The 24622-nt window shown below is 39.8% G+C and overlaps 1 protein-coding gene across 1 annotated transcript in view; it reads left to right on the top strand.

Moving 5' to 3' along the window:
• Nucleotides 1-24066, top strand: part of VAMP714 (vesicle-associated membrane protein 714) — a 34018-nt gene extending 9952 nt beyond the window's left edge. The window contains exons 2-4 of the mRNA XM_089809951.1: nt 6801-6991; nt 23011-23174; nt 23288-24066. Coding sequence (XP_089666077.1) covers nt 6801-6991; nt 23011-23174; nt 23288-23378 — 446 coding nt within the window. The 3' untranslated portion in view covers nt 23379-24066. The remainder of the gene's footprint in view (nt 1-6800; nt 6992-23010; nt 23175-23287) is intronic.
• Nucleotides 24067-24622: the final 556 nt, after the last annotated feature.

Here is a 24622-nt window from a genome sequence, read left to right as displayed (position 1 = left end):
AATTTATAATGGATGCTTCTAGAAGTTCTTAGTAACTTCTTAGAAAAGTGAATAAATAGAGGGCTTGGCCTCTCATTTGGATAGGCTGGATTTGATGATTCTACTACCTTTTCTCTATGAGCATTTGTGGTACCATCTAGGTCTGCAAATTTTCAATTGGTCTTTGGGAACGATACCTCCCAGCAGATCGCATAACTGAGGAAGTGAAAGATCTTTTGAAGGGTTGCACTTTGGAGATAGTATTCAGCTATCTCAAGCTGAGCATAACTGTGGCCAAGGGCCAACATCTAGAGGATTTGTTTGAAGGAATTTTATTTGCATATCTTGAGGAAGTTTCTACTTCAGTTCAAGAGGGTTTGATTTTTTTTAAAAGCAGGCTGAAAAAGCAGAACCGAAAAAAAGCAGGCCGAAAAAGCAGTCCGAAAAAGCAGGTTCGGAAAAGCAGCTCGAAAAAGCAAATCCGAAAAAAAAAAGGTCTGAAAAAGCAGTTTTGAAAAAGCAAAGTGAAAAAACAGATCTGAAAAAAGCAAGTGAAAAAGCAGAATAGAAAAAGCAAAGCAGGAAGATAGCATTGGAGAAAATTATTACAGCCATTTACAACCAAGTTCCTTTGTTTGCATTGCATTTTAGGTGTTATAAGTTTCAGTTGTAGGTGTGCATTATACCAGCATTATCATTTTTGTAATCCATGTAAATGCCAAAAGTCTTGGCCATATTTCATGAGCATTGTATTAGAAATTTCATTGCAATTAAAAAGATAATAGTTGCTGGTGTCATTTAAGCAATTCAATATCATTATTTATCAGCTAGTTAGTTTGCATACCAACTGTTTTTAAAAATGCCAGTTGGCTGTAGGTGTTTATTTCTCATGCTTAGATGATATATATGCATTGAATATTGTCAAAATTAGCACACTCATGTTAGGTCATTGTGTAGTCCATTTTGAGTCTTCTAGCACAAGATTCTCATTGATGCGAATTGAAGAAAGAGTCATTTAAAGCAAGCTGAAATACTATGTCAGTCATATGTCCCTTGCATTGTTTGATGAAATTCCTTGAGCTTTTATCAGCATTTTTGAGAGCAGATTTGAGGAGGGTCATTACAGATTATAATTTAACAAATGTTTCTTTCAGCATTTTATATCTCAGAATGAAATTGCTTAGCACATATTCAGTATGTTACATTGTATAGTTCAGACTACATGCCAAGTGTTTGACGTAATTGCATAGTTCAGTGTTAGTAGTTTTTAGTGACCTTTGAGTTAGGGTCATTACAAATTTTAGCAATACTCTCCAAGTTGCGACCATTTGACCTAGGTTGTTTTCTGCATTGTAACATAATATTTCAAGTAGCCCTGTATCCATTTGTTCACTATTTTTGTTTTCCGATTGGTTTGGAAATGATAAGTAGTACTTGGGGTCATTTCTTTAACAGAACAGCTAAACTGATGAAGTTATTGTCTTGTCACTCCCACAACATTCCTAGGTAGCCCATGAAGTCTAAAAATGTCCGTAGAGAACAGATGGGCAACTTGTGTAGCCTTCTACTCTAAAGAAATAGGATAGAAATGAGCAAATTTAGTGAGCCTATCAACCAACATAGGTACAATCCTCACCTTTCATCTTTGGAAGTCTTGTAATGAAATTCATGGAGATACTCTCCCACTTCTGACTTAGAATGGGGCAAAGGCTGCAACATGCTCTATTTTGTTTTGTTGACAACTCCTACACTCCTTGACATGCCTCAATAAATTGCCCTCGAGTCCCTTCCATGAAAAATGTTCCTGTACTTGCTTTTATGTATCGTAGAAACTTGGATGACCAACAAGAGGTGCGTCACAATTTGCCCTTAAAATTCTTTCCTTTAATCTGTTTCCAGAACAAGATACTTTCCTTTAATCTGTTTCCAGAACAAGATACATTTGATCATGAACCATCGTGTACATATCTTGCAACTTCCCATCCAAAATGTCAGTAGCAGTTGTATTCTTAGCTTATTTATACATTATGGAAGCCTTCCATTGAGCAAATTTATTAGTTAGAGAATGGAAATAAGGTTTCATACAAAGTTCATTAACCGCCAGTTTGTTCTCTCCCCTAACGAGTGATTCATAATTTTCTGCAAGTCGTGTGAATAGTGGTGACATGGAGTGTCGACTGAGTCCACATGACTTGATGCCTAACGTAACTCGCATGGCTTGCCAAGCTAGTGGGTCATGCGATCTGTTAGGTTCATTGCCTACGACCCATGCTGTAACAGTCCGATTTTGACTTGCCAAAAAGCATAAAAAAAAATGTTTCCCATTTTTCTCACTACATGTTATTTATTTTGCCCTTAAAGACATTCTATTTGCTTCTTATGAGAAGAAGAGAGCAAAAGTGAAAGAGAGGAAGAAACAAAAGGCCATAGGTTTGCAACCAACAGAGAAGAAGAACATCAAGGAGTACACAGAGCACATTGGGGAGGCTATAGGTTTGGACCAAGAACATCAAGTAGTGCATAGCAGCTGATCCAAGACTTATCAACTCATCTGAAAGAGGCAAGTGTAAAATTTTGTAGGTTTTTTTGGTTTTTGTTATTGTATGTTTATGGATTTTACATTTTTTGGTTAAACTTCTTGAATTTTTTAAATTAAGATATAAATTGCATACTTCAATGAGAGAGGCCCTTTTGGGGCTACATATATGAGGGCCCTTTTGGGGCTACATATATGAGGGCACAAATAGGGCTAAGGAGGCCGCTAGATCCATGTATGTAGGAGTTGAGGATAAGTATGGTTCTATTTGGGAGATGGAAAAACCAACTTCGTAGGACCTTCCATGCAGCAAATTAATTCCTCAATCTGGCATCTCATTTCCCCTATAACTTCAAGGTGGATGAGGAGGTTCTTAGTCGCCTGTACAGTGATGCAAAAGATGTCACTTGATTGCACATCTGTACTACACGAGATGGATGCATATAATGATGAACAAGGGGTGATTTTTGCAAGCAAGACGTGCAAAGACACTTGGAGAAAGTTGCAACCAAGTAGAAATATATATTAAGATTCTTAAGTTTATGGCTTTTGGTTTTTATAATCTATCCTTAAAGTTGGCAATGAGATTGAACTTTTGATCTATGTTTTCTATTTCCTTCAACTACAATTTACATTAGTATTTATGTGATAGATGTATGTAACCAAATTAGCTTCTATTTGGTGATGTTATAGTGTCTTTAAGCTTTATTATATAATAGGTACGTGAAACAAGTTTTAAATCATTAAATTTTTCTAAATTTCAAGAGTTTTTTCATTTTGCCGAGTCATGAGTTGGGTCATAGTCGAGTCTGAGTCATGGAACTATTCCCTTAACATAGTCAATGTCAAAATCATAGGCTTGTATCTTAACTGTTTTTGTTGCCCATCATTCTAGTCCTTTTGTTTGTAGATGTATTTCAAGCTATTATCTTTTTTACCAACTAAAAAATCTTGATTTTCAAGCTATTATGGTGGCCAACATCTTTGCCATAGATGGAGAAGCTCCTCTACATCTTTGAGCTTCCTACTCTCAAATACTACAAGGTGCCTATTTTGCATCAATATTGCTCCAGTCCCCTCTTTTGAAGCATCACGTTATAGGTGAAAGGGAAGTGGGAAATTAGGAATGGCCAAAATAGGACATGAACTCATTACCATCTTGAGTTTGTCAAAAGCTTTGCGCTGAAGGGCTCCACAAAGATGTTCTATTAATTTTTAAAATCTGTTAAGGGGGCTGCAAGCTGCGAGAACCCCTTAATGAATCTCCTATAGTATCTTCAAAGTTCCAAAAACCCTCTCAAATGTGTTATATTCCTTGGCCTTGGACAATCTTCCTTTTGCCTTGATTTTTTCCTCATCCAGGCCAACTCTTTGAGCTCTACAAGCCAAATTCAAATTTGGATGCCTTTGCATAGAATGGACACTGCTCCAATATGACAAATACCTCATCAACAAGCCTTAAATGATCCTCCCAAGTTTTACTAAAGACTAAGATGTCATCAAAGAATGCCAACACAAACAACCTCCATCACAAAATAAATATTTTTCATTCAAGAACGAAATGTGGTTGGTGTATTAGTCAACCCAAAGGCCATGACTAGGAATTCATAATGCTCATAGTGACTTGAAAGCTAGTTTTTCCACATCCTTGTATCCAACCCTTATTTGAGGATACATCGATTGTAAGTTGATCTTGAGAAATACATTGCATTGTGAAGCTTATCAATCAACTTGTTGATCTTTGGTATGGGGTAGTGATTTTTGCTCGTGCTTTTGTTGAGGGCTCTATAATCAATGTACATCCTTATAGTCCCATCTTTTTTCTTCACTAACATCATAGATGAGGCAAATGGGTTGGAACTAGGTCATATGTGCCTTGTGTCCAGTAACTTGCTGACCATCTTCTCAATCTCAACCTTGTAGTTCTAGGATGTTAGTAAAGGGCAGTGATGATGGATTTTGCTCCTTCGTCAAGTTCAATCACATGTCGAGAGCCCCAATTTGATTGTAAACAAGGGGGAATATCACGAAGTATCTCGCTTTGCATATCCAAGATGGACTAAATCTCAACATGGTAGGATCTCTCATCCTTGGATGGTCCTATATTTGTAGTCAAGCTTTTGGTCACCTATGCCACTTCATCTCTATGAAAGGCTCTCTCCATCTTTTGAATCCTTTGGCTGCGTAGAAGAGTATACCCATTGGCTATTGTGAGATGGAACCTTTCGACATCTTCGGTCCTCAAACTCATCTCAGCCACCAACTCCTCATCAATGCAATTGTGTGTTGCTCCACTATCAATTAATATTGTCACTCTTTGTCCTTGAAATAATTCTATAACCAGAAAGAATGATATTAAGTGCTCCTGAAAATGATGCAAAGATGTCACCTAAAAGCTCTCTTCGTTGATCCTCATGTTCAATCTCATCGAGATTGATCTCAGGTTCAGCCCCTTCCTTAAGCACTTGTGGCTTGCCTGGCATGACTCTTTGCATGTGCAACATAGCTTTTTCCTTCGGAGGTCACTCTTGTATCCCTCAATTTTGTTTAGCTTGGGAGGTAATGCCTTGGGTGGAGGTATGCTCTTCTAAGGAGGTATTTTTTGCAGAATCGGAGGTGCCTTCTTGGAAGAGAATCTGACCTTAGTCACAAATCCCTTCTAATTTAGATCTCTCTTGATAGCTTCTTGCGAAGAATTCGGAAGCAAATCCTCTTACTAGCTCTTTGAGGGGTTCAGGTAGTTCCTTTGCAAAAAGGAATCTGAGTCTTCTCTCTACCATGCTCGGAACCATCATCAAAAGCCTTTGGAATTTTGCTCCATAGTGTTCCACTCCCCTCTCTTGCTTCAGATGTGCTAGCTTGTCAGAATGAATCTTGGGGTCCTTCCTAGTGAACTTTTCTGTTAATCCTTAGCTGAGTTCTTCTAAGGTAGTGAATCATGTCCTTGGGTCAGCATGCCACCATTTGTGGGTCAATCCCTCTATGTGCCAGGTGGCAAACTTGATGACCTCTTACAAATATTGGATTAAAAATGTACATGTTTAATTTCTGCAACCACACTCTTGCTGAACAGTTTCTTGACCCATTGAAAGTAGTGATGGTGATCTTCCCCAAACAGTGCTGTATATTTTTTTCAAGACTGCTCCTCAAATATTCTCCTTCTATGCCTATTCCTTGTCTTCATCTCATAGTACTCCAAAGACATCTCATTGTATGACAGCACTTAGGGCATTATATTCAACTCTTGTTATTCCACCTCCCTGAGTGGGTTGCACTTCTTCCATGGGTGCTGTTCCTTTCTTTTCAAAGAATTTGTCTCTAAAGGTAATTGGGTTCAGGTTCACAGAAACATTGTCAACAGGGTAGCTTCTCTGCTCAATACCATTCTGGATAGGCCCACCGGCACTCAATTGCTTATTTAGGCCTTTCAGGAGTTTACCATCTCAACCATAGTGTCTCTCATATTAGTCTGGTCTCTGAATCTGTTTGCTTTCCCTAATGAATCCTTGAGAGTTTTCTTCATCTCTATCACCCACAGGCACCTCATTCTAATTCTCCCTTTGCTAAAAAATAATATATTAATTATTATAAGATATATTCTAAATGTTTTTATATAAATTTAGTGTTTAAAAACACTTTCAATTGTGGGAAGAAGCCCTTTAGTGGTCTGAACAGGAGGTACATGATGCAACGGTAAAGTGCTTGTTCATACTATATGCAATATAAGAAAAATTAAACCTCCCCTCCCTCCACCACCCCTGGTGGACTACATTTACAACGGGTGTCAAATTAACTCTGCCTCGTATCTTTTATGCTTTTTGAGTTTTCCAGAATTCTATATTGAAATATGCTTTCTTCATAGTTCATTGCTATTGCCTTTATATTAAAATGTAACACTTTATTTTTGTCCTTTACATGTGCTTAATCATTTAATTGTGTTCTATATTTTCAATGTCAAAGGTCTATAGAAAAGTTGCAAAATAGGAGAACAACCTTGCTAGCTTCTGCTTTTGGCATATGTTGGATAGCATACTTAACTGCACTCTTGCTTGTTGGGCCATTTTTCTTGGAAAATCATATAGCAGTATATCAAAAAGCTTAAAAATATTTACAAGATGTACACTTTGAGCACAAGTACAATTCTCTTAGTTTCAATTGCTTGTATTTGTGGTTCTTCTATTCGTACATCTATACCTATAGGCTATTTTGCACAATTCTGCTCACGTTTCTTCCTATTTGTCTTTCATTCACCGGTTCTGCTTGATTTGTGGTTACTGATGTGCAGGACGAGTTCCATTCGCATATTTGGAAGACATTCAAATGAGATTCATGAAAACATATGGCCGTGTGGCTCATACTGCACTTGCTTATGCAATGAATGACGAGTTCTCTAGAGTTTTGCACCAGCAGATGGAGTATTTCTCCAGCAACCCCAATGCAGATACCTTAAACCGTGTAAGAGGAGAAATGAGTGAGGTAATTCCAGTCTTGTGGATCTTCAGTAGTTTCTCAGGCATGATCTTTTTGCTGAAGCAATGTTTTTTGATAGCAAATTTGCAAGTGTACAGGTAGACATCTACACTAGAAATTAAATTATGTTGGGAAGAAATTGGTTGTACTAGTCACTGAATTGGTTTTAGTATTTTTGCATCTTTTTTCCAACTGTGGTGCTTTTTCTGTTGAAAAAATTTCAACAGCAGGATTGCTTATTTAAGATCATATCAATTGAAAGATAGTTTATTGATACTTTACAGATTAGTTTGGGGTTGGGATGCAGCATGTTGTTTTCTTTCCCTTTCATTGGTAACATTCCTGTTTCATTTCAGGAAATTGGACTTTCTTATTTAATTATTAATCTTCATCTTGACATTAAACAAATAGAGGTACAAAAACACTCTTGTTAAAAGGGTTGCATCCTTGTGAACAAGTGCTGCAAGAGCATCATTGATTCTTTCCAAATTATCAAGGGCTGGCACTTGGGCAATATTGATTTGGAGCATGTCCATTGCATTTTGAACCTGACCTTTTAGCATACAAAGTGCTTCAACTCACATTATACCACTGCTCTGGTCAACTGTGTCAGGAAGCTGAGCTGTTTGTGCTGCTGATGTTATTTTATATACTAACAAGTTATTGAATTTAAGGGTGCAGGCTTGCAATGAAATTTTAAATATTGCTTTCTTACCTTGTTCTGCTGCAAAGTTTAACTAAATAGCTGTGCAGTATGCATGTCTTATCTTTGAGTAATTAATGATGTATTTTATGAGAGATTATACAAATACAATACAAAATATGCCCCTATAAGCCACACAATTTCAATAGGGCCAGAAAATTATACAGCTGACTACAGTTAGATATACTCAGCTTGAAAACACAAGCTGACGATCTTGAAATGGTCTCAGTAAGCCCAAGAATTGATACTTTAGCCCATCCCCCCTAGGGGTCTACGATGTCCACTTTTTCAGTCAACCCATGGCCTTGCATTCTCACCTTCTGTCCATGCCCTTGATCTCTGCCACAATGATCCCTCTCATTGCCAGGAACTGAACCATGTGCAATTTCTTTCTGGCCAAGTCCCCACGATTTTGCATTCTAACTAAAAGTTTCCAAGACTCTTTGTAGAGAATATCTGGGTCATAAAGGGTTGTAAAGGGGACTTAAGCTAGTTATTGCTTAATATATTTTTCATGTACAGCTGCAAAGTTTGGATTTGGTGTGGCAGAGCAATCCAGTATTCAATACTAAATTTATCTTAAAAAATTGATATTCATACGTTTTAAACCCAGCAGCTAGCTAGTTCATAAATAATATGAGAAAAAACATAATAAGACCTTAGAATGAGAGGAATAAACAAAACTTATTTTTGACAATATAGATTACATTAAGGATTTTGTTATTTTGTTAGGTAACTATTTTACACTCTCATTGAAGATGCTGCAAAATAACAGTCCGAGATCAATTTCAGCTGCATTCAATGTTGATAACAACGAAGTGAGGTGGAAGAAAGAATCATGAAAAATTGAAGCACTTTGATTCTTTTCTGGCCTCAGAATTCGTTTATGCTTTGGATGGTGATTTTCCCAGTCAAACTCATAAGAAAAACTTGCTGCGTGTCTGAATTGCAGGCAAGTGGCTTTCCTAGGTATTTTGCTTACCAGTGCTCACAAGGTAGCAATTTTTAATCTATGCATATGCCACATCATGCTCTAAGCATAATAGTGTGCAGTCTTCTAATATGTGCTTAATCTACTCATCCTAGACAAGACCCCAATGCTTAAAAAAGTGTATTGTAAATGGGACACTGGAAGAGGATCTGAAAGTGTGGCTCAAGCATTACTAAACAAAAACAATCATTATGTTAATGTGATTGAGAAGCAGGATTCAACTTGGGTGGACTAATAAAAAGTACACGTGAACATTTTTTAAGTATCATAATCTCAACTATTTTTTCTTTTGAAGGGAACTCTATGATCAAATATGCCTCTTTAAAAGTTCAGTATTCAAATTTCTAAATGCTGAACATCAACAGGGTTCTTTCTTTGGGACATCATTTCTCTTTTCTTGAGATAGGTCTTGAAGCTACTGAATGCACAGCAAACCCAGAAAACATTTATTTTAATTGATAAACATTGTTGAAACTTGAAACATCAAGCATTTAGTGTAATCTCTGATGGAAGAATATCCTTTGAAGAAAAATTCCACTTTGAGAGGTTAATGTTTAGAATAATTTGTTTTTCACTAAAAGAGGGGTAAATTTTTTATCAAGACAACAAGAAATACAAAAGGGAGAGCACAACAATGAGCTCTATCCCGTTTAATAAGTTCATCAAATTCACGAGATGAATCAGTGAGTAATTGCCTCTTATCCACAATATTCCAGTCCTGCACATGAGCAGAAGCCCATTTAGCCAGGCAATCAGCAACTCCATTCCATTACCTAGGGATGTAAGTAAAACTAATGGACTCAAGAGATCTACAGAAGTGGAGAGCCTGATTAACATCTGAAGCCAGGTGCCAACTAACATCCTTAAGCTCCTGTGTAGTTAGCAAGTTCACAACCACCTGAGAGTGAGACTCAGATGATCCTGCGCTGTCCCTGCAAACAACATTGTTCCATAGCGTGCAAAATGGCTAGAGCCTCCATAAGATTATTAGTATGAGAGCCCTTATGCACAAAGGAAAGAAATTGAACTCAATGTAGCTGCTATGGGAAACTCCCCCAATACCAGCAGGTTCAGGATTCCCCCTAGAAGAACCATCAGTGTTGACTTTAAGAACTCCAAGCAGAGCAGGAGTCCAATGCCTGTCATGTTCACCTCCTGCCTAGGCTACCTGGGCATACTATGAAACTATTAGAATAATCTTTAATGCTCACTATTGTAGTTTACTGTAAATATTAGAATATTTCTAATATTTAGTTGTAGTGTAGAATAGAATGTTTCTATTCTATTCTATCGTCCTTTTGTATATATTGATCGTTTCGATCTCTGATTAATTAAGAAAGTATTCTGCCATTTACGTTTGTAACATGGTATCAGAGCAAATGCTTCAAATTTTTCCGGAAAATTTATAATTTCTATTGAAATTATTTGTTAAAGATTTTTCGGCTAGGGTTTCTATTTTTTATCATCTGTTTGAATCATGGCGATTTGTAATCAAATAAGGCACTTGTAATAGATTCAGCTAGTTTTTTTTTTGGACACATATCACCAATTTTGTCTGCAACTCGAATGCTGCCTGGTTCGTGGTTCATTGCTGCAACTCTGGGTTCTACTGGTTTCTGGAAACGACTGAGAACAAAAACGCGATTTTTTTCGTGTCTGTTTTTTGATGCGAATTTTCCAAATCGTGTCTGTTTTTTTTTTTTTGGCGCAGTATTTTGGTGGTATATAGGCAGCTTGCGTCACCTTTCAAATCCGACTGGTCTGGGTCGTTTTCTGCAAGTTTTTGCACAGATTTGCCATAGTTGAAACTTTCTCTCCAGTCGGGTAAAGTTTTTTTCGAAAACCCTACTTTTTTGGTTCAAAAAAATTCTGATCACATATTCTTGGTGGGTTTTTTGAGATCTCAAATGGGTCTTCGTCAGATTTTTGTGGGTGTCTCGATTTTTGTGCCTCGATTTTCGAGCCAGCGGATCCAAATTCTGACGTATTATTTCTGGGTTTTTCAAGCTCTCGTCCGTATACTTCTCCAATTTTTTTGGGTCATTCATTTTCTCACCTCGAAATTTGTGCCATTTGAGACATTTGCATATTATGACCATCTGTATCAACAACATCAGAAGTCAAACTCAATTCAACAGCAAGCCAATGCTGCCCAGCACTCAGAGCAGAAAGAATCTCTCTATCATGCCTTTATGGCCAGCATACCTACAAATCATGCGAAATCTTCTGCTTGGTACATCGATTCTGGTGCCTCTCGACATTTCACTCATAGGCGTGATTGGTTTGTTGAATTCACTCCCTATTCTAATTCAATCATCTTTGGAGGCGGCGAAGAATACAATATTGTCGGAAAAGGCAATGTTCAGATTCAGTCTGGAGGAAGAAAACTCATGTTTCTCAATGTATGTTATGTTCCTGGCATGAAACATAATCTTCTGTCTGTTAGTCAGATTATGAAGCACTCTCCTCAGTTGGATGTCGTCTTCAGTGGAAATAAGTGTTCAATTATTGATCGTGCTTCTCGCACTATCCTTGCTATCGGTCTTGAGGATCATGGTATTTATAGACTTATAGATTCAGGAGATTCTCTTGAGCATGCCTTCATCGCCGAATCATCCGCTCTCAGCAGCCTCTGGCATCAGCGATATGGTCATCTGAACATGCAATATCTAGCACAACTTGCTCGGGATAATTTAGTCCATGGCCTACCTAACATCCAGACCCAGAACCATCGCGTTTGCGGAGCTTGCCAAGCAGGGAAGCAACATAGGACACCATTTACGAATGGCGAATCATGGTGGGCATCTAGAGTGCTACAGTTGGTCCACGCTGATGTATGTGGTCCTATGAATACTCCTTCTATTTCCGGGAACAGGTACTTCTTACTCTTTGTGGATGATTTTAGTCGCAAAATGTGGGTATATTTTCTTAAGCAAAAATCAGATGTTTTTCCTGTATTTCAGCAATTTAAAGCTCTAGTAGAAAAAGAGTCTGGTTCCTCCATTCGTACTCTTAGGACCGATAATGGGGGGGAATTTTGTTCATCTGCTTTCTCTGTCTTCTGTACTACTCACGGCATTAGACGTCAGCTCACCACACCTCACACTCCTCAACAAAACGGTGTTGTAGAGCGTCATAACCGTACCATCACAGAAATGGCTAGGGCTATGTTAGAACATAGAAATGTTCCCAGAAAATATTGGGCAGAAGCAGTATCCACAGCGGTCTATCTTCTTAACCGGTCACCCACTCGTGCCGTTAATCATAAAACCCCTGGGGAAGCCTGGTCTGGTCGCAAACCTAAGATCAACCATTTGAAAGTTTTTGGCTCTCTGGCATATGTATGGATTCCTGATGTCAAACGCACTAAGTTGGATTCCAAAAGCCAAAAACTTATGTTTACAGGATATAGTTACACACATAAGGCCTATCGGTTGATTGATGTAAATACTGATCGTTTAATCTTCAGTCGTGATGTTCTGTTTGATGAGGAACTTGGACCATTTTCGCTCTCTGACTCTCCACTGCATTCTGAGATTCAGTCTTCAACAATCTCTGACTTGGGTTCTTCTATTTTACATGAGTCATCTGATGCTACTGATACACCACATCAGCCACCTCCTGATAATACAGCTATCCCGACAGCATTTGATATTGGCTCCTCGACTCTTCGGCCAAAATGGTGGGCTAAAACGATTAGTGATCTTCGTCCTGATGAACTCATTGAGGGTAGAACCTCCAGAAATAAGAGCATTCAGCACAACACAGTTAATATAGCTCTTATGACAAACATCCATAGTATCCCTGAGCCCCAGACATATGCAGAGGCCAAAGGAATTCCAGAATGGGAACATGCAATGGATGCTGAGCTTCAAAGTCTTCAGAAGAACCACACCTGGGTTCTTTCAGATCTTCCTCTTGGGAAGAAACCCATTAGCTGTAAATGGGTCTATAAGGTCAAGTACCATGCAGATGGTACCTTGGACAAATACAAAGCCAGACTTGCTGCTCGAGGATTCACCCAACGTGAAGGCATTGACTATGAGGAGACATTTGCTCCAACAGCTAAGATGAGTACTATTCGTATTCTTCTTGCCATTGTAGCTCAGTATGGTTGGAAAGTTCATCAGATGGATGTGAAGAGTGCTTTTCTCAATGGTGAATTACAGGAAGAAGTCTACATGACACAGCCCCTAGGTTTTAAGGTTGCCGGTTCAGAACCAAAAGTATGTAGACTCAAGAAGGCCATCTATGGTCTTAAACAGGCTCCTAGGGCTTGGTAAATAAAGATTGATCAATACTTGGTTACTCAGGGATTTCAGCGCAGCCTGTCAGATAGTAATTTGTATATTAAACACCCTGGTAATGAAATTCTTTTTCTTGTTGTCTACGTGGATGATCTGATCATTACTGGGAGTTCAGAACATTTGATTTCAGATATCAAATAGGATCTATGCAGAACTTTTGACATGACCGATCTTGGATGGCTTCATTATTGTTTAGGTATTGAGGTTTGGCAGACTGACAACAGTATTTTTTTGTCTCAGTCCAAGTATGCCAGAAGTTTGCTTGACAGGTTTCGAATGCAGGATTGCAAACCTGCCTCCACTCCTATGGAGACTGGTCTGAAATTGTCCGCACAATCTGATTCTCCTCCTGTAGATGAAACACTCTTCAGGCAACTAGTAGGTAGTCTCATCTATCTTACTACTACTAGACCTGATCTCAGTTTTGCAGTCAGCTACATCTCCCGGTTCATGACAAACCCCAAGACTAATCATTGGATTGCAGCAAAATGTGTATTACGCTATGTACAGGGTACTTCAGATTATGGTCTTTGTTAGACAAGGAGTACTACTCCTCAGCTCCGTGGATTCGCCGATTCTGATTGGGCCGGCTCAGTTGATGACAGGAAATCTACTTCTGGTTATGTGTTCAGTATCGGATCTTCAGCAGTTACCTGGACCAGTAAGAAGCAACAGGCACATGCCCTCTCCTCTACAGAAGCAGAATATAGAGGAGCTGTCAAGGCAGCTTGTGAAGCAGTTTGGCTCCGTCAGATGCTTGCAGATATGCATATTTCTCAAGCGGGTCCAACTTCTTTGTTTTCAGACAATCAGGCAGTACTCAAACTCGCCAAAAACCTAGTGTTTCATGAACGAACCAAGCACATAGAGCTTCATTGCCATTATATTCGACAATTAGTAGAAGATGGAACTATTCAACGACTCTATGTCCCTACCTCAGAGCAACCAGCAGATTTTTTCACAAAACCCCTTGGTCCTGACAAGTTTGTTAAATTCAGGGGATCTATTGGTGTAGTAAATAGATTGAGCATTATGGGGGGGTATTAGAATAATCTTTAATGCTCACTATTGTAGTTTACTGTAAATATTAGAATGTTTCTAATATTTAGTTGTAGTGTAGAATAGAATGTTTCTATTCTATTCTATCGTCCTTTTGTATATATTGATCGTTTCGATCTCTGATTAATTAAGAAAGTATTCTGCCATTTACGTTTGTAACAGAAACCACTAACCCACAACCATTGGGACCCCTCCCTGTAGAGAAAAGTTGAGGCAATTGCAAATAGAAAGATCCCTAGGAGCCACACCCCCATCTAACACACACTTAGCCTGAACTGTTTCATGAAGTGATTAGGTAATCTTCCAGCAGAGTTGCTTGGCTCCAGTTTGGACATGCTGAAAAATCCTCTTGTTCCTCTCCAACCAAACATGCAAAGAATAAAGGACCAGCAACCCAAGCAGCCTGAAGAGGAGAGACTTTAAAGGGGGCACTCCCCAAACAATCCCAAAAAGCAGGCAAGGAGGAAACATGCTAACAAGGTTGACCCCAAGCATTCCACCAAAAATGCCATATTTGAGCAGCAAAAGAATATTGGAAGAAAAGATGGGAGACATACTCCTCTCCATTACTACATCACACACATATTGAGGGGCCCTAAAATCTACGCTTACAAACATTATCCCATGTAAGACACCGATTGTGAACCACCAACCACATGAAGAAATTACTTTTGGACCATGAAAAATTATTCAAAACTTGCTTCCACCAAGGCACTTCAATATCTCGAAACAATTGTCTAGTAAGCTCTTGGTACACAACAGAAACATAGGATTTACTAGATGGAGTACCACCCCAAGCCAAAACCTCTGGCCCCATCAATGAGCAACACTTCCTAGAGGCCAGTATCCTAGTAAGCTCCTGCTAATCCTCTTCTGAGCCCCTAGGTGGCCAATCTGAAGAGTTCTTCCATCTATAGCCAACAAGAAGACCCAAGTGATAAGTAGTCTAATAATGAGCCACCTTCTCCCATCTTGCAGCAAGAAAAGAATCACAAAAACTCTGAGGATGAGAGTACATGGACAAGAGAGGAGAGTTGCCATCCCAAGCATCAGACCAAAACAAAGCGTTAGAGCCTCGCTTGCATATCCAGAAAAGGCCCTGGTTAAAGAAATTCCTCCTTTTTTGCATGATCGTTCTCTCTTGAGGATAGATCCCGATGTTGGATTTCAAAGATGAGAAATCCTAGCTCAATGGATTGAATCTCGAAACTTCAAAGTTGACAAATGATGAAACTCAAGCATTCAATATGTGTGTGCGTGAGGGTTTCTTGTGATGGTATTTTACTTTTGAGTGTTTAGTATTGAACTACCATTTATTCAATATCAATAATATTCCTTGAAAGTGGGTTGTGAAATATTTAAATGACAGTTACAGTGCACAATGAATCTAGAGACATTTTTTGTAGCACAAACAATGAAAAGATGATTGTAATGTCCTTGCTAGTGCCCAATAGACGAATTGCAGGAGACCCTAGAATGGCCGTATGGAAACAACAATGTGTGCAGGTGGGTGAGGGAGATGCTTGTACAGATATAGTAGAGAAATGGATGTACAGATGCAACAGGACAGTACGAGAGCTAATTAATATGCATATAGTTATTTGGAAGTCTGTATGGTATCTAGAACCAAGAGTAAGAGGCTGTACGTTTGACCAACAGTGGGCCGTACAGTGATAACAAAGGTGGCTGTACGGTGAACTCATGTTGGCCGTACGGGATGCTGAGTGAAGAAGTTGTACAACACAATACCGTACAGTGGAAAGGAAAGGCGTACGGAGGTTGTAGAGGAAGGGTCCGTACGGAGATTAGGGAAGCCATACGGTAGCTTAGGTAGCCGTACGGTGAGAGCAGCAGATGGAAATCAGAGCTGTACGGAGAGGAATGGAAGGGAGTCAGACATAGTATAGAATCACGCAGAGGTTGATCACAATGTTGCACAAATAGACCGATATTAAATATTATTAATAGAATGACAAACACAGAAACACCAATTAATACTTGTACAAGCAAGGAAAGATATTTACTAGTTTGATACGAATACGAAGTTGCAAATAATATGAGCACTCCAAGATTTGCCGGAGACCAGATGAACATAGACGGAATAGGGTGAGGGTTTATTCACACCGAAACCGAACAAGCCAAATAGGGAAGGTCTTTCACTTTCGAAATGGCGAACAGTGCCGAACTCCAACAGGTATTTGCAGTACAGAGAGATTGGACCCAAAAAACATACCTATAGACTTCCTAAAGCCGTGCTTAAATACCCGTTGGGAAACATTCCGAGTGTGTACAAAGATAGCCAACGGCGACACAATCTACGAAGACAAATAAATTTGGGTCCGAGTTAAATTAAAATAATCAGCCCGTTACACAGATTAATTAAATACATTTATTTTTGTTGGGGATATTACAGTCCTATCCCAAAATTTGCTTGTCCTTAAGCAAGTGCAGCGCTGGGTGTTGGAGGATGTGTTTGCCTTCCCACGTTGCGTCATCCAAGCAGTAGATGTCACCAACGTACCAAGTACTCCTTGACGGTTCGGTTCCGCAAGACCTTTTCACGCACTTCGAGAATCTCAACAGGTTCCAGAATGAGTTTCTCCTCATTGAGTGGTGGAAGGTCAGTAGTAACGGTGATGTTTTGCCTGATAGCCTTCTTCAGATAGGAAACATGGAAGACATTGTGAATGTGGCTACCTTCCGGAAGCTCCAGTTCATACGCTACCTCACCAATGCGACGGATCACGCTGTAGGGACCATAAAACTGTGGCTTCAGTTTCTGCTTCCCTATTCCCTTTAATGAGGACTGTTGGTATGGTTGTAGCTGGAGATAGACTAGATCCCCCACTTCAAAACTCCTCTCTATCCAATGTTTATTGACGTACACCTTTCGTCGGTTTTGTGCCTGCTGCAGGTTTTCTTTCAAGCTCCTTAGGATGTCCTGTCCCTCCTGAAGCCAAGCCTTCACCCTTGGAGTGTGACTGTCGCCCAGAACTGTATCGATGAAGGAGAGTGGGTCGTGCTCATATAGAGCTTTGAACAATGCAATCCTGATCGATATGTGATACGTGGTATTGTAGCAATACTCCCCGAGATGGATCCATTTTACCCACGTGCATTGTTGTGCCGAGACGTAGTTTCGTAGGTAACCTTCGAGCCATTTATTCACAATTTCAGTTTGGCCATCCGTCTGTGGGTGGTAACTCGTGCTCGGGGATAGTTCAGTCCGTGCCATTCGAAACAATTTTGTCTAGAAGTTACTGATGAATCGTCCATCCTGATTGCTTATGATGCTTCGGGGTAACTCGTGCAGGCGAAAGACTTCTTTGAAAAACAGTTCGGTGACCTGTGCAGCTTGAGGGTCTGAGGGGATGGCGAAGAAGTTAGCATACTTTGTCAATCTGTCAACTACCATGAAGATGCAGTCCTTTCTGTTCATGAAGTCCATTGATATACTTTCCCACTTATGTTCGGGAATTGGCAGAGGCTGTAACAGTCCGGTAGGAAGAGTGTGTTCGGATTTGTTCTGTTGGCAAATAGTACATTCTCTGACATGCTGCAACACGTCCCCTTTTAGTCCCTTCCATGAAAACCTCTCTCGAATACTTCTGTAGGTCTTAAGAAAGCCGGGATGCCCAGCCAGAGGGGAGTTGTGCACTTCCTTCAGGATCTTCAGCTTTAGCTTGGATTCTGGCACTAGGTAGATCCGATCCTTATAGTAGATATCATTCACCACCCTATATTGATCATCGTGGATGTGACCATCCATTTTCTTATAAGCAAATGTATTTTTGGAATATTCCACCAACAGTTGTGCCTTCCAATTAGTTGAGATCTGTTCTAGTGAGCAGATGGTGGGTTTTCGAGACAAGGCCTCTGCAACAACATTGTTTTTCCCTTTTACATATTCAATATCGAAATCAAAGGATTGAACCTTGCTTACCCATTTTTGTTTCCATTCATTCAAGTCCCTCTGCTCCAAGAAATACCTCAAACTGTTGTGATCCGTACTGACAACAAACTTGGCACCAACCAAATACTACTGGAACTTGGTCAGTGCGTGAACAATGGCCAACATTTCTTTATCATAAATAGAATACAGGCGTTCGGCTGGTGTAAGCTTCCTGCTCTCATAGGCGATGGGGTGTCTGTCCTGCATCAAAACCACTCCAATGCCTTCCCTTGATGCATCGCATTCTAGAACGAATGGTAGGGTGAAGTCGAGTAGTGCCAGCACCGGAAAAGTACTCATGGCCTCTTTAAGCTTATCAAATGTGAGTTGTGCTTCTTCGTTCTACTGAAAAGCCCCCTTCTTTAGATCCGTTGAAGGCGCGTTGAGCTGAGAAAAACCTTTGACAAATCTTTTGCAGTAACTGCACAATCCGAAGAACCCTCACAGATTCGTGAGTGATTTCGGGGTAGGCCAGTCGAGGATAGCCTGAATCTTCTCTTGATGCACTTGAACCCCGTATTGATTGACAACAATGCCCCAAGTACAATATCTTTGTCATTCCGAACTCACATTTGGACTATTTGGTGAACAGGGACTGTTCTTCCATGATACTCAGAACCTCGTCCAAATGTTTCAGGTGCTCCTCCCACGTCCTACTATAAATGAGAAGATCATCAAAGAATACCAACAAATACTTGCGCAACTATTTGTTAAAGATGCGATTCATGCACGATTGGAATGTAGCGGGTGCGTTAGTCAGACCGAACGGCATGACCAGGAACTCAGTGTGTCCGTAGTGGCAGTGGAAGGCCATTTTCTCTACATCCTCTTCATTCAGATCTGATGGTATTTAGAACAAAGATCTATTTTTGAAAAATAGACCGTGCCATGTAGTTCATCCAACAGCTCATCTATCCTTAGGATGGGGTACTTGTTCTTAATTGTCCTCTTGTTCAGTGCACGATAGTCCACACACATGCGCAATGTTCCGTCCTTCTTGACCAATACCACGGATGACGTGAACGGGCTAGAACTGGGATGGATCCATCCCTTCTCAAGCAACCTCTGAATCGTCTGTTCGATCTCATCCTCGAATTTTTTGGGGTGGCGGTACAGAGTGGTTATGACTGGTTTTGCTCCTGATTCCAACTCAATTGTGTGTTCAAACCCCTGATGTGGTGGTATGCCAAGTGGAATATCAATGAAAACTTTTTCATGCCTACTTAAAATATCCTGAAGCTCATCATCCTGAGTAGCTGTTCAGTGCCCCTTCATAGGTTCCGTCGAGATAAAACAATGCGCAGCCCACTCAACATCATTGTGCCGCAAGATTGCCTCCATCTGATGTGCAGAAACTTACTTCGGACCCTCATTTACCACCCCTCGAAGGACAACCTTCTTTCCGTCAACCACAAAAGTGAAGTCCATTCGCTTGAAACTCAGAGTGTACTCATCAAGCATCTCCATCCACTGTATGCCAAGAATAACTTCCATGTCGGCAAGATCCACTATGAAAAAGTCCTCTGTAACTGTGTGATTCGCCATTTTAATGCTCAACTGAGGGACAAGGTGCGTGCAGGGCAGGAAAGTCCCTCCAACAACCTTGACCTGAAAGCCTGCGTGTGCTTGCGTAGGGAGACTTCTATGCTTTACCAAGGATGAGTTTATGAAGTTCAAAGTAGCTCCATTGTCTAGCATTACTGTGACCCTTTGTCCTTGAAGGGTACCCCTCACATGGAAAACTGTGCACCTCGAGCTGCCAGGCAAAGCAATGGATCCTCCGCGCTATACCAAGGCAATAATCCTCTCCGTACGGTTTAAGTTGGCCAAGTTGGTGTCACTGCTAGGTTGGATATCTTCCACTGGCATTTCCTCTTGTTCATGTTCGTCTTCTTCATCGGACATTACCTCGATGTAATGAATCTTCCCTTTCTCGAGGCATCGGTGAGGCCCCTTGCAATTGAAATACAACTTCTTCCTTCAGAGTTCTTGTCGAGATGCTTCATCCAATGACAACTTCTTGGGCAGAGGTTTGTCTTTCGGGAACGTCGGTAGTTTCGGATGTGAGTGATTCCGAGAGGATGAGGATGATGCCAACGACGATGCCATGCTATGTGCCTTACTGATTGCTTCCGACAGGGTTGATGGATTGAATCCCTTCACCCAACCCTTGAGTGGTTCTGCTAGCCCGTCCATAAAGAGCACAACCCGCTTTCGTTCAGAGATGTCTGTGACCAACACGGAAAGTCTTTGAAATTCTGCGATGAATTGATCTATCGATCCCGTTTGCCTCAGTTGCGCCGGATCTTTGAAATTGAGTTCGGGGTCTTTTTCATCAAATCATTCAATCAATCTCTCTATGAACTTTGCATAAGTCTTTATTTGATCATGCCCAAGTGTGATAGTGCCGTGGTGCCACATTCGTGTGCAACGCCCTCCAAGTGCAATGCAGCAAATTTGATCGCTTTTTCTTCAGGCATAGGATTTAGTTGGAAGTAGGTGTCGGCTTTCATCACCCATGCCTATGCTGAAATGGAGCCTGAACCATCAAATGGAGACAGGTTCACTTTACTCAATTTTCTCCTTAGATCATCGTTAAAGTATCCTCCTCTGTTTCCGCCACCTACGTATCTCATCCTTAGATCTGCGTAGTCCTTGTAGGAAATGTCCTCTTCAAGATTTGCATTCCTCCAGTCCTCCCTTATCTCTTCGAAGGTTGGAAGTCTTTCTCCATGATGTGTCTTTGTCCGTGGTGGGAAAGTTGGCATGGACGGTCGAGAGCGTGCTGAGTGAGGGTGTGATCTGCCTGCCACCAAGTCCGCACTATGCCCATTCTGTTCTCTAGATATTTTGTTCTCCGCCAACTTCTTGAGAGTTTCTTCCATGAGCCGCTGTGTATCAGTGATCTGTGCCTGGTTCCATGCAAGATCCCTCAAAAGTGCTATGAGTTCGGCACCGGCCGGATCCCGTTCCCATTCTTCAGCCATTCGATCAACGAAATGTGTCTTCCTTCTCTTCCGACTGTAAACTCTCATTCACTGTCCACAGGTTGGCAGGAACAAAGCTCTGATACCACTGTAATGTCCCTGCTAGTGCTCAATAGACAAATTGCAGGAGACCCTAGAATGGACATACGGAAACAACAATGTGTACTGGGAGGATGTACGGCTAAGGAAGCAGTGACATACGGTGTACAGGTGGGTGAGGGAGATGCCTGTATGAATATAGCAGAGAAATGGATGTACAGATGCAACAGGACAGTACAGGAGTTAATTAATATGCATATAGTTTTTTGGAAGTCCGTACGGTATCTAGAACCAAGAGTAAAAGGCCGTACGTTTGACTAACAGTGGGCCGTACAGTGATAACAAAGGTGGCCATACAATGAACTCAAGTTGGCCATACAGGATGTTGAGTGAAGAAGCCGTACAACATAATACCGTACAGTGGAAAGCAAAGGCGTATGGAGTTTGCAGAGGAAGGGTCTGTACGGAGATTAGGGAAGCCGTACGGTAGCTGTACGATGAGAGAAGCAGATGGAAATCAGAGCCGTACGAAGAGGAATGGAAGGGAGTCCGACATAGTATGGAATCACACAGAGGTTGATCACAATGTTGCACAAACAGACCGATATTAAATATTATTAATAGAATGGCAAACACAGGAACACCAATTAATACCTGTAGAAGCAAGGAAAGATATTCACCAGTTTGATATGAACACAAAGTTGCAAATAATATGAGCACTCCAAGATTTGCTGGGTATAGACTAGAGGAACACAGATGGAATAGGGTGAGGGTTTATTCACACCAAAATCGAACAAGCCAAATAGGGAAGGTCTTTCACTTCCGAAATGGTGAACAGTGCTGAACTCAAACAGGAATCCGCAGTACAGAGAGATTGGATCCAAAAAACATACCTACAGACTTCCTAAAGCTGTGCTTAAATATCCGTCGGGAAACATTCCGAGAGTGTACAAAGATAGCTGACGGCGAGACAATCTACTAAGACAAAAATAAATTTGGGTCTGAGTTAAATTAAAATAATCGGTCCGTTACAGAGATTAATTAAATACATTTATTTTTGTCGGGGATATTAAAATGATTAGATGTGTGCATGCCTGCCCCTGCAAATGTGTGCTCTGAACTTTCTTACACTTCACCATGAACTATTGTGATCATTTAAGAGATCAATGCATCCAACATTCAACTGATAAAAAAAATTTGAAGTGATACCAAAGTGTGATTCATGTATAGATCCAAAATTGAAGGCATTTATTATTAGGCTTTGTCATACTTGCTAGAAATTAGAAACTAATTGGCGTTTAAGTATGAATTTGCCTCTATGAAATGTTCTTGTTTTTGTTCATGAACATTCTTGCTTGAAGATATTTTGGAGGTGTAATTTAAACATTGAAAATGATTAGTCAATGCGCATGAGACCTGAACTTTTAATTTACAAAAAGATTAAGAGATTAAAGAAATGTGGTTTTTGTTCAGACATCAAATTGAAGGCCTTGTATCCTTGGTATTTGGTGCTAAGTTTTGGCATACTCACAACTGAATGCTACTAATAAGAGTTATTCAATATAATGATGTTGGAAATCATTTGAAGTCTTTATTAGATAGTAGCCAAAAATAGTTCAAAGGATGTTTTCACGGTTTAGTGCAACACAATCAATTTCATAACATTTGTTTTTCCTTTGAGAGCCCAAAGAGCGATTCTCAGTGCCAACTTATATACTTTTTCTAATTGCTTTCCTGTATTTTCAAGAAAATATCTTTCAAGTAAAGTTGTTTTTGAACATAGGTTGATTGAAACAAAGGCTTAAAAAATGCTAAGGCTGAGAGAGAGCATTGGCTTTGCTGATTCCCAATTTATATATGTAGTATTTCTGATTAAATAGGATATAGAGTTCATTGTAATTGATAGACTGAACGTGCCATGATTTTAATTTACCTGTTCTAGAATTAAGGGAGATAATCAGTTTCAACATTCATGTGATAAATACAGGTACGTACTGTTATGGTTGAAAACATTGAAAAAATTCTAGAGAGAGGTGACAAAATTGAGCTTCTTGTTGATAAAACTGCAACTATTCAAGACAACTCATTTCATTTCAAGAAGCAGTCTAGACGACTTCGGCAAGCACTTTGGATGAAGAATGCAAAGCTTCTGTAAGTACCATTATTTTAAGCTATCTAATTGCCTGTAATGCTGTATGATCTTGCCTAGAGGCTGATTCACATCTATTTCCTAATTGATTACTTCATTTGTTCTTGTTTTCCAGGGCTTCACTGACATGCTTGATTGTTGTGATACTCTATATCATAATTGCATTGTTTTGTGGTGGTATAACTCTTTCATCTTGTCGATCATGAGTTTCATATTCCGATCATCAAACTAGGCTTTCCCTTGTATCTTCCAATACTGCCTATGCAATAACGTGAGTGTGGGTGCCTACCAATCGTTGTCGTGGGCTGCAAAAAGGTTGTTTGCTTAGAGATTAGTCAGAACGGTGGTTATGCTAAGAAGAAAAGGATGCACCAAACGTTGGACTTTGCAAGCCCTTACATTTGTGCAGAAGGCTTTTTTTTGGTTTAATGTCAATTATTGCTATGTATCATTAATAAACTTTGCTATTGCAGATCTGCTGTTGCAGACTGTATAAGACACTTAAAATAGTTGGACACACTTGTTAGGTTCACGGATTACCCATGAATCTAATTTGTAGTAATTTCTGAGTGGACATCCATTTCGTTCCTCTGTATGATTTAGGTAGGTGGTGATTTTGAGGGAAATGGATTGCATAGAAATCTCTGTGCAATTTCCCATTGCAGTTTTCAATATTTGTAACTAGTCCCAAATTCATTTGTTGGAATCCATTGGATTATTGCCAAAAAGGATGGCAGAAAACTATTGGTACATTGCATGCCAGTGGAATTGGCTTATGTAAAATGAAGCAATTTGTCATAGTTTCAGAATCTATTTCTGCTAAAACTTTATATGAAATATTTCATATATTGAAAAACAGGCAAGGTTTAAACTAATATATGATAATTTGGCATACTTACACTGTTCCATCTCTTGAAATATAGTGAACAAGTTAGATGATAGCTACATGTCATGACCAGCTATTGCAACTGGGTTCTTTACAGGGTGGCTTTTGTTAAAGGATTCGTTACAAGTTACAACTGAAAATATTCCCTTTTGCATTGCTTGCAATAGGATTCAAGTGGTGGCATGACGAAGTATCTTCATAATCTGGTTCTTGAAAGTTCAATGTTTATTTTTTGGGTAAATACGAGGCCAACCATGAAAGTAACAGTTTTTGACTATAAGCAACGATATATCCTTGAAAACCTGAAGTCTGATATGAAAGGAAAGAGCAGAAACAGCTTTAAAAATGCTGGTATATCACAATGTCCTAAAAATAATAAAACAAGAACAATACTGAACAAAATAAAATTAACAGTTTTCAGCCCTGCCTATCTATTTGTATCGCATCAGAGGCAACTGCTTCCTATTGCTCCTGGTTCTCTTCACCTTCCTCTGCCACTGCTTGAAAGTTCAGTCTTAGCTTATAGAAAGTTTTGTGGAACTCCGAACATAAATTGAATGGCAT

Source organism: Cupressus sempervirens, chromosome 11, assembly GCF_028749045.1.
Source record: "Cupressus sempervirens isolate cs-2001-9-10 chromosome 11, ASM2874904v1, whole genome shotgun sequence".
NCBI lineage: Eukaryota > Viridiplantae > Streptophyta > Pinopsida > Cupressales > Cupressaceae > Cupressus > Cupressus sempervirens.
Note: the sequence above shows the minus strand (reverse complement) of the source record. Positions and strands in the feature narration are given on the sequence as shown.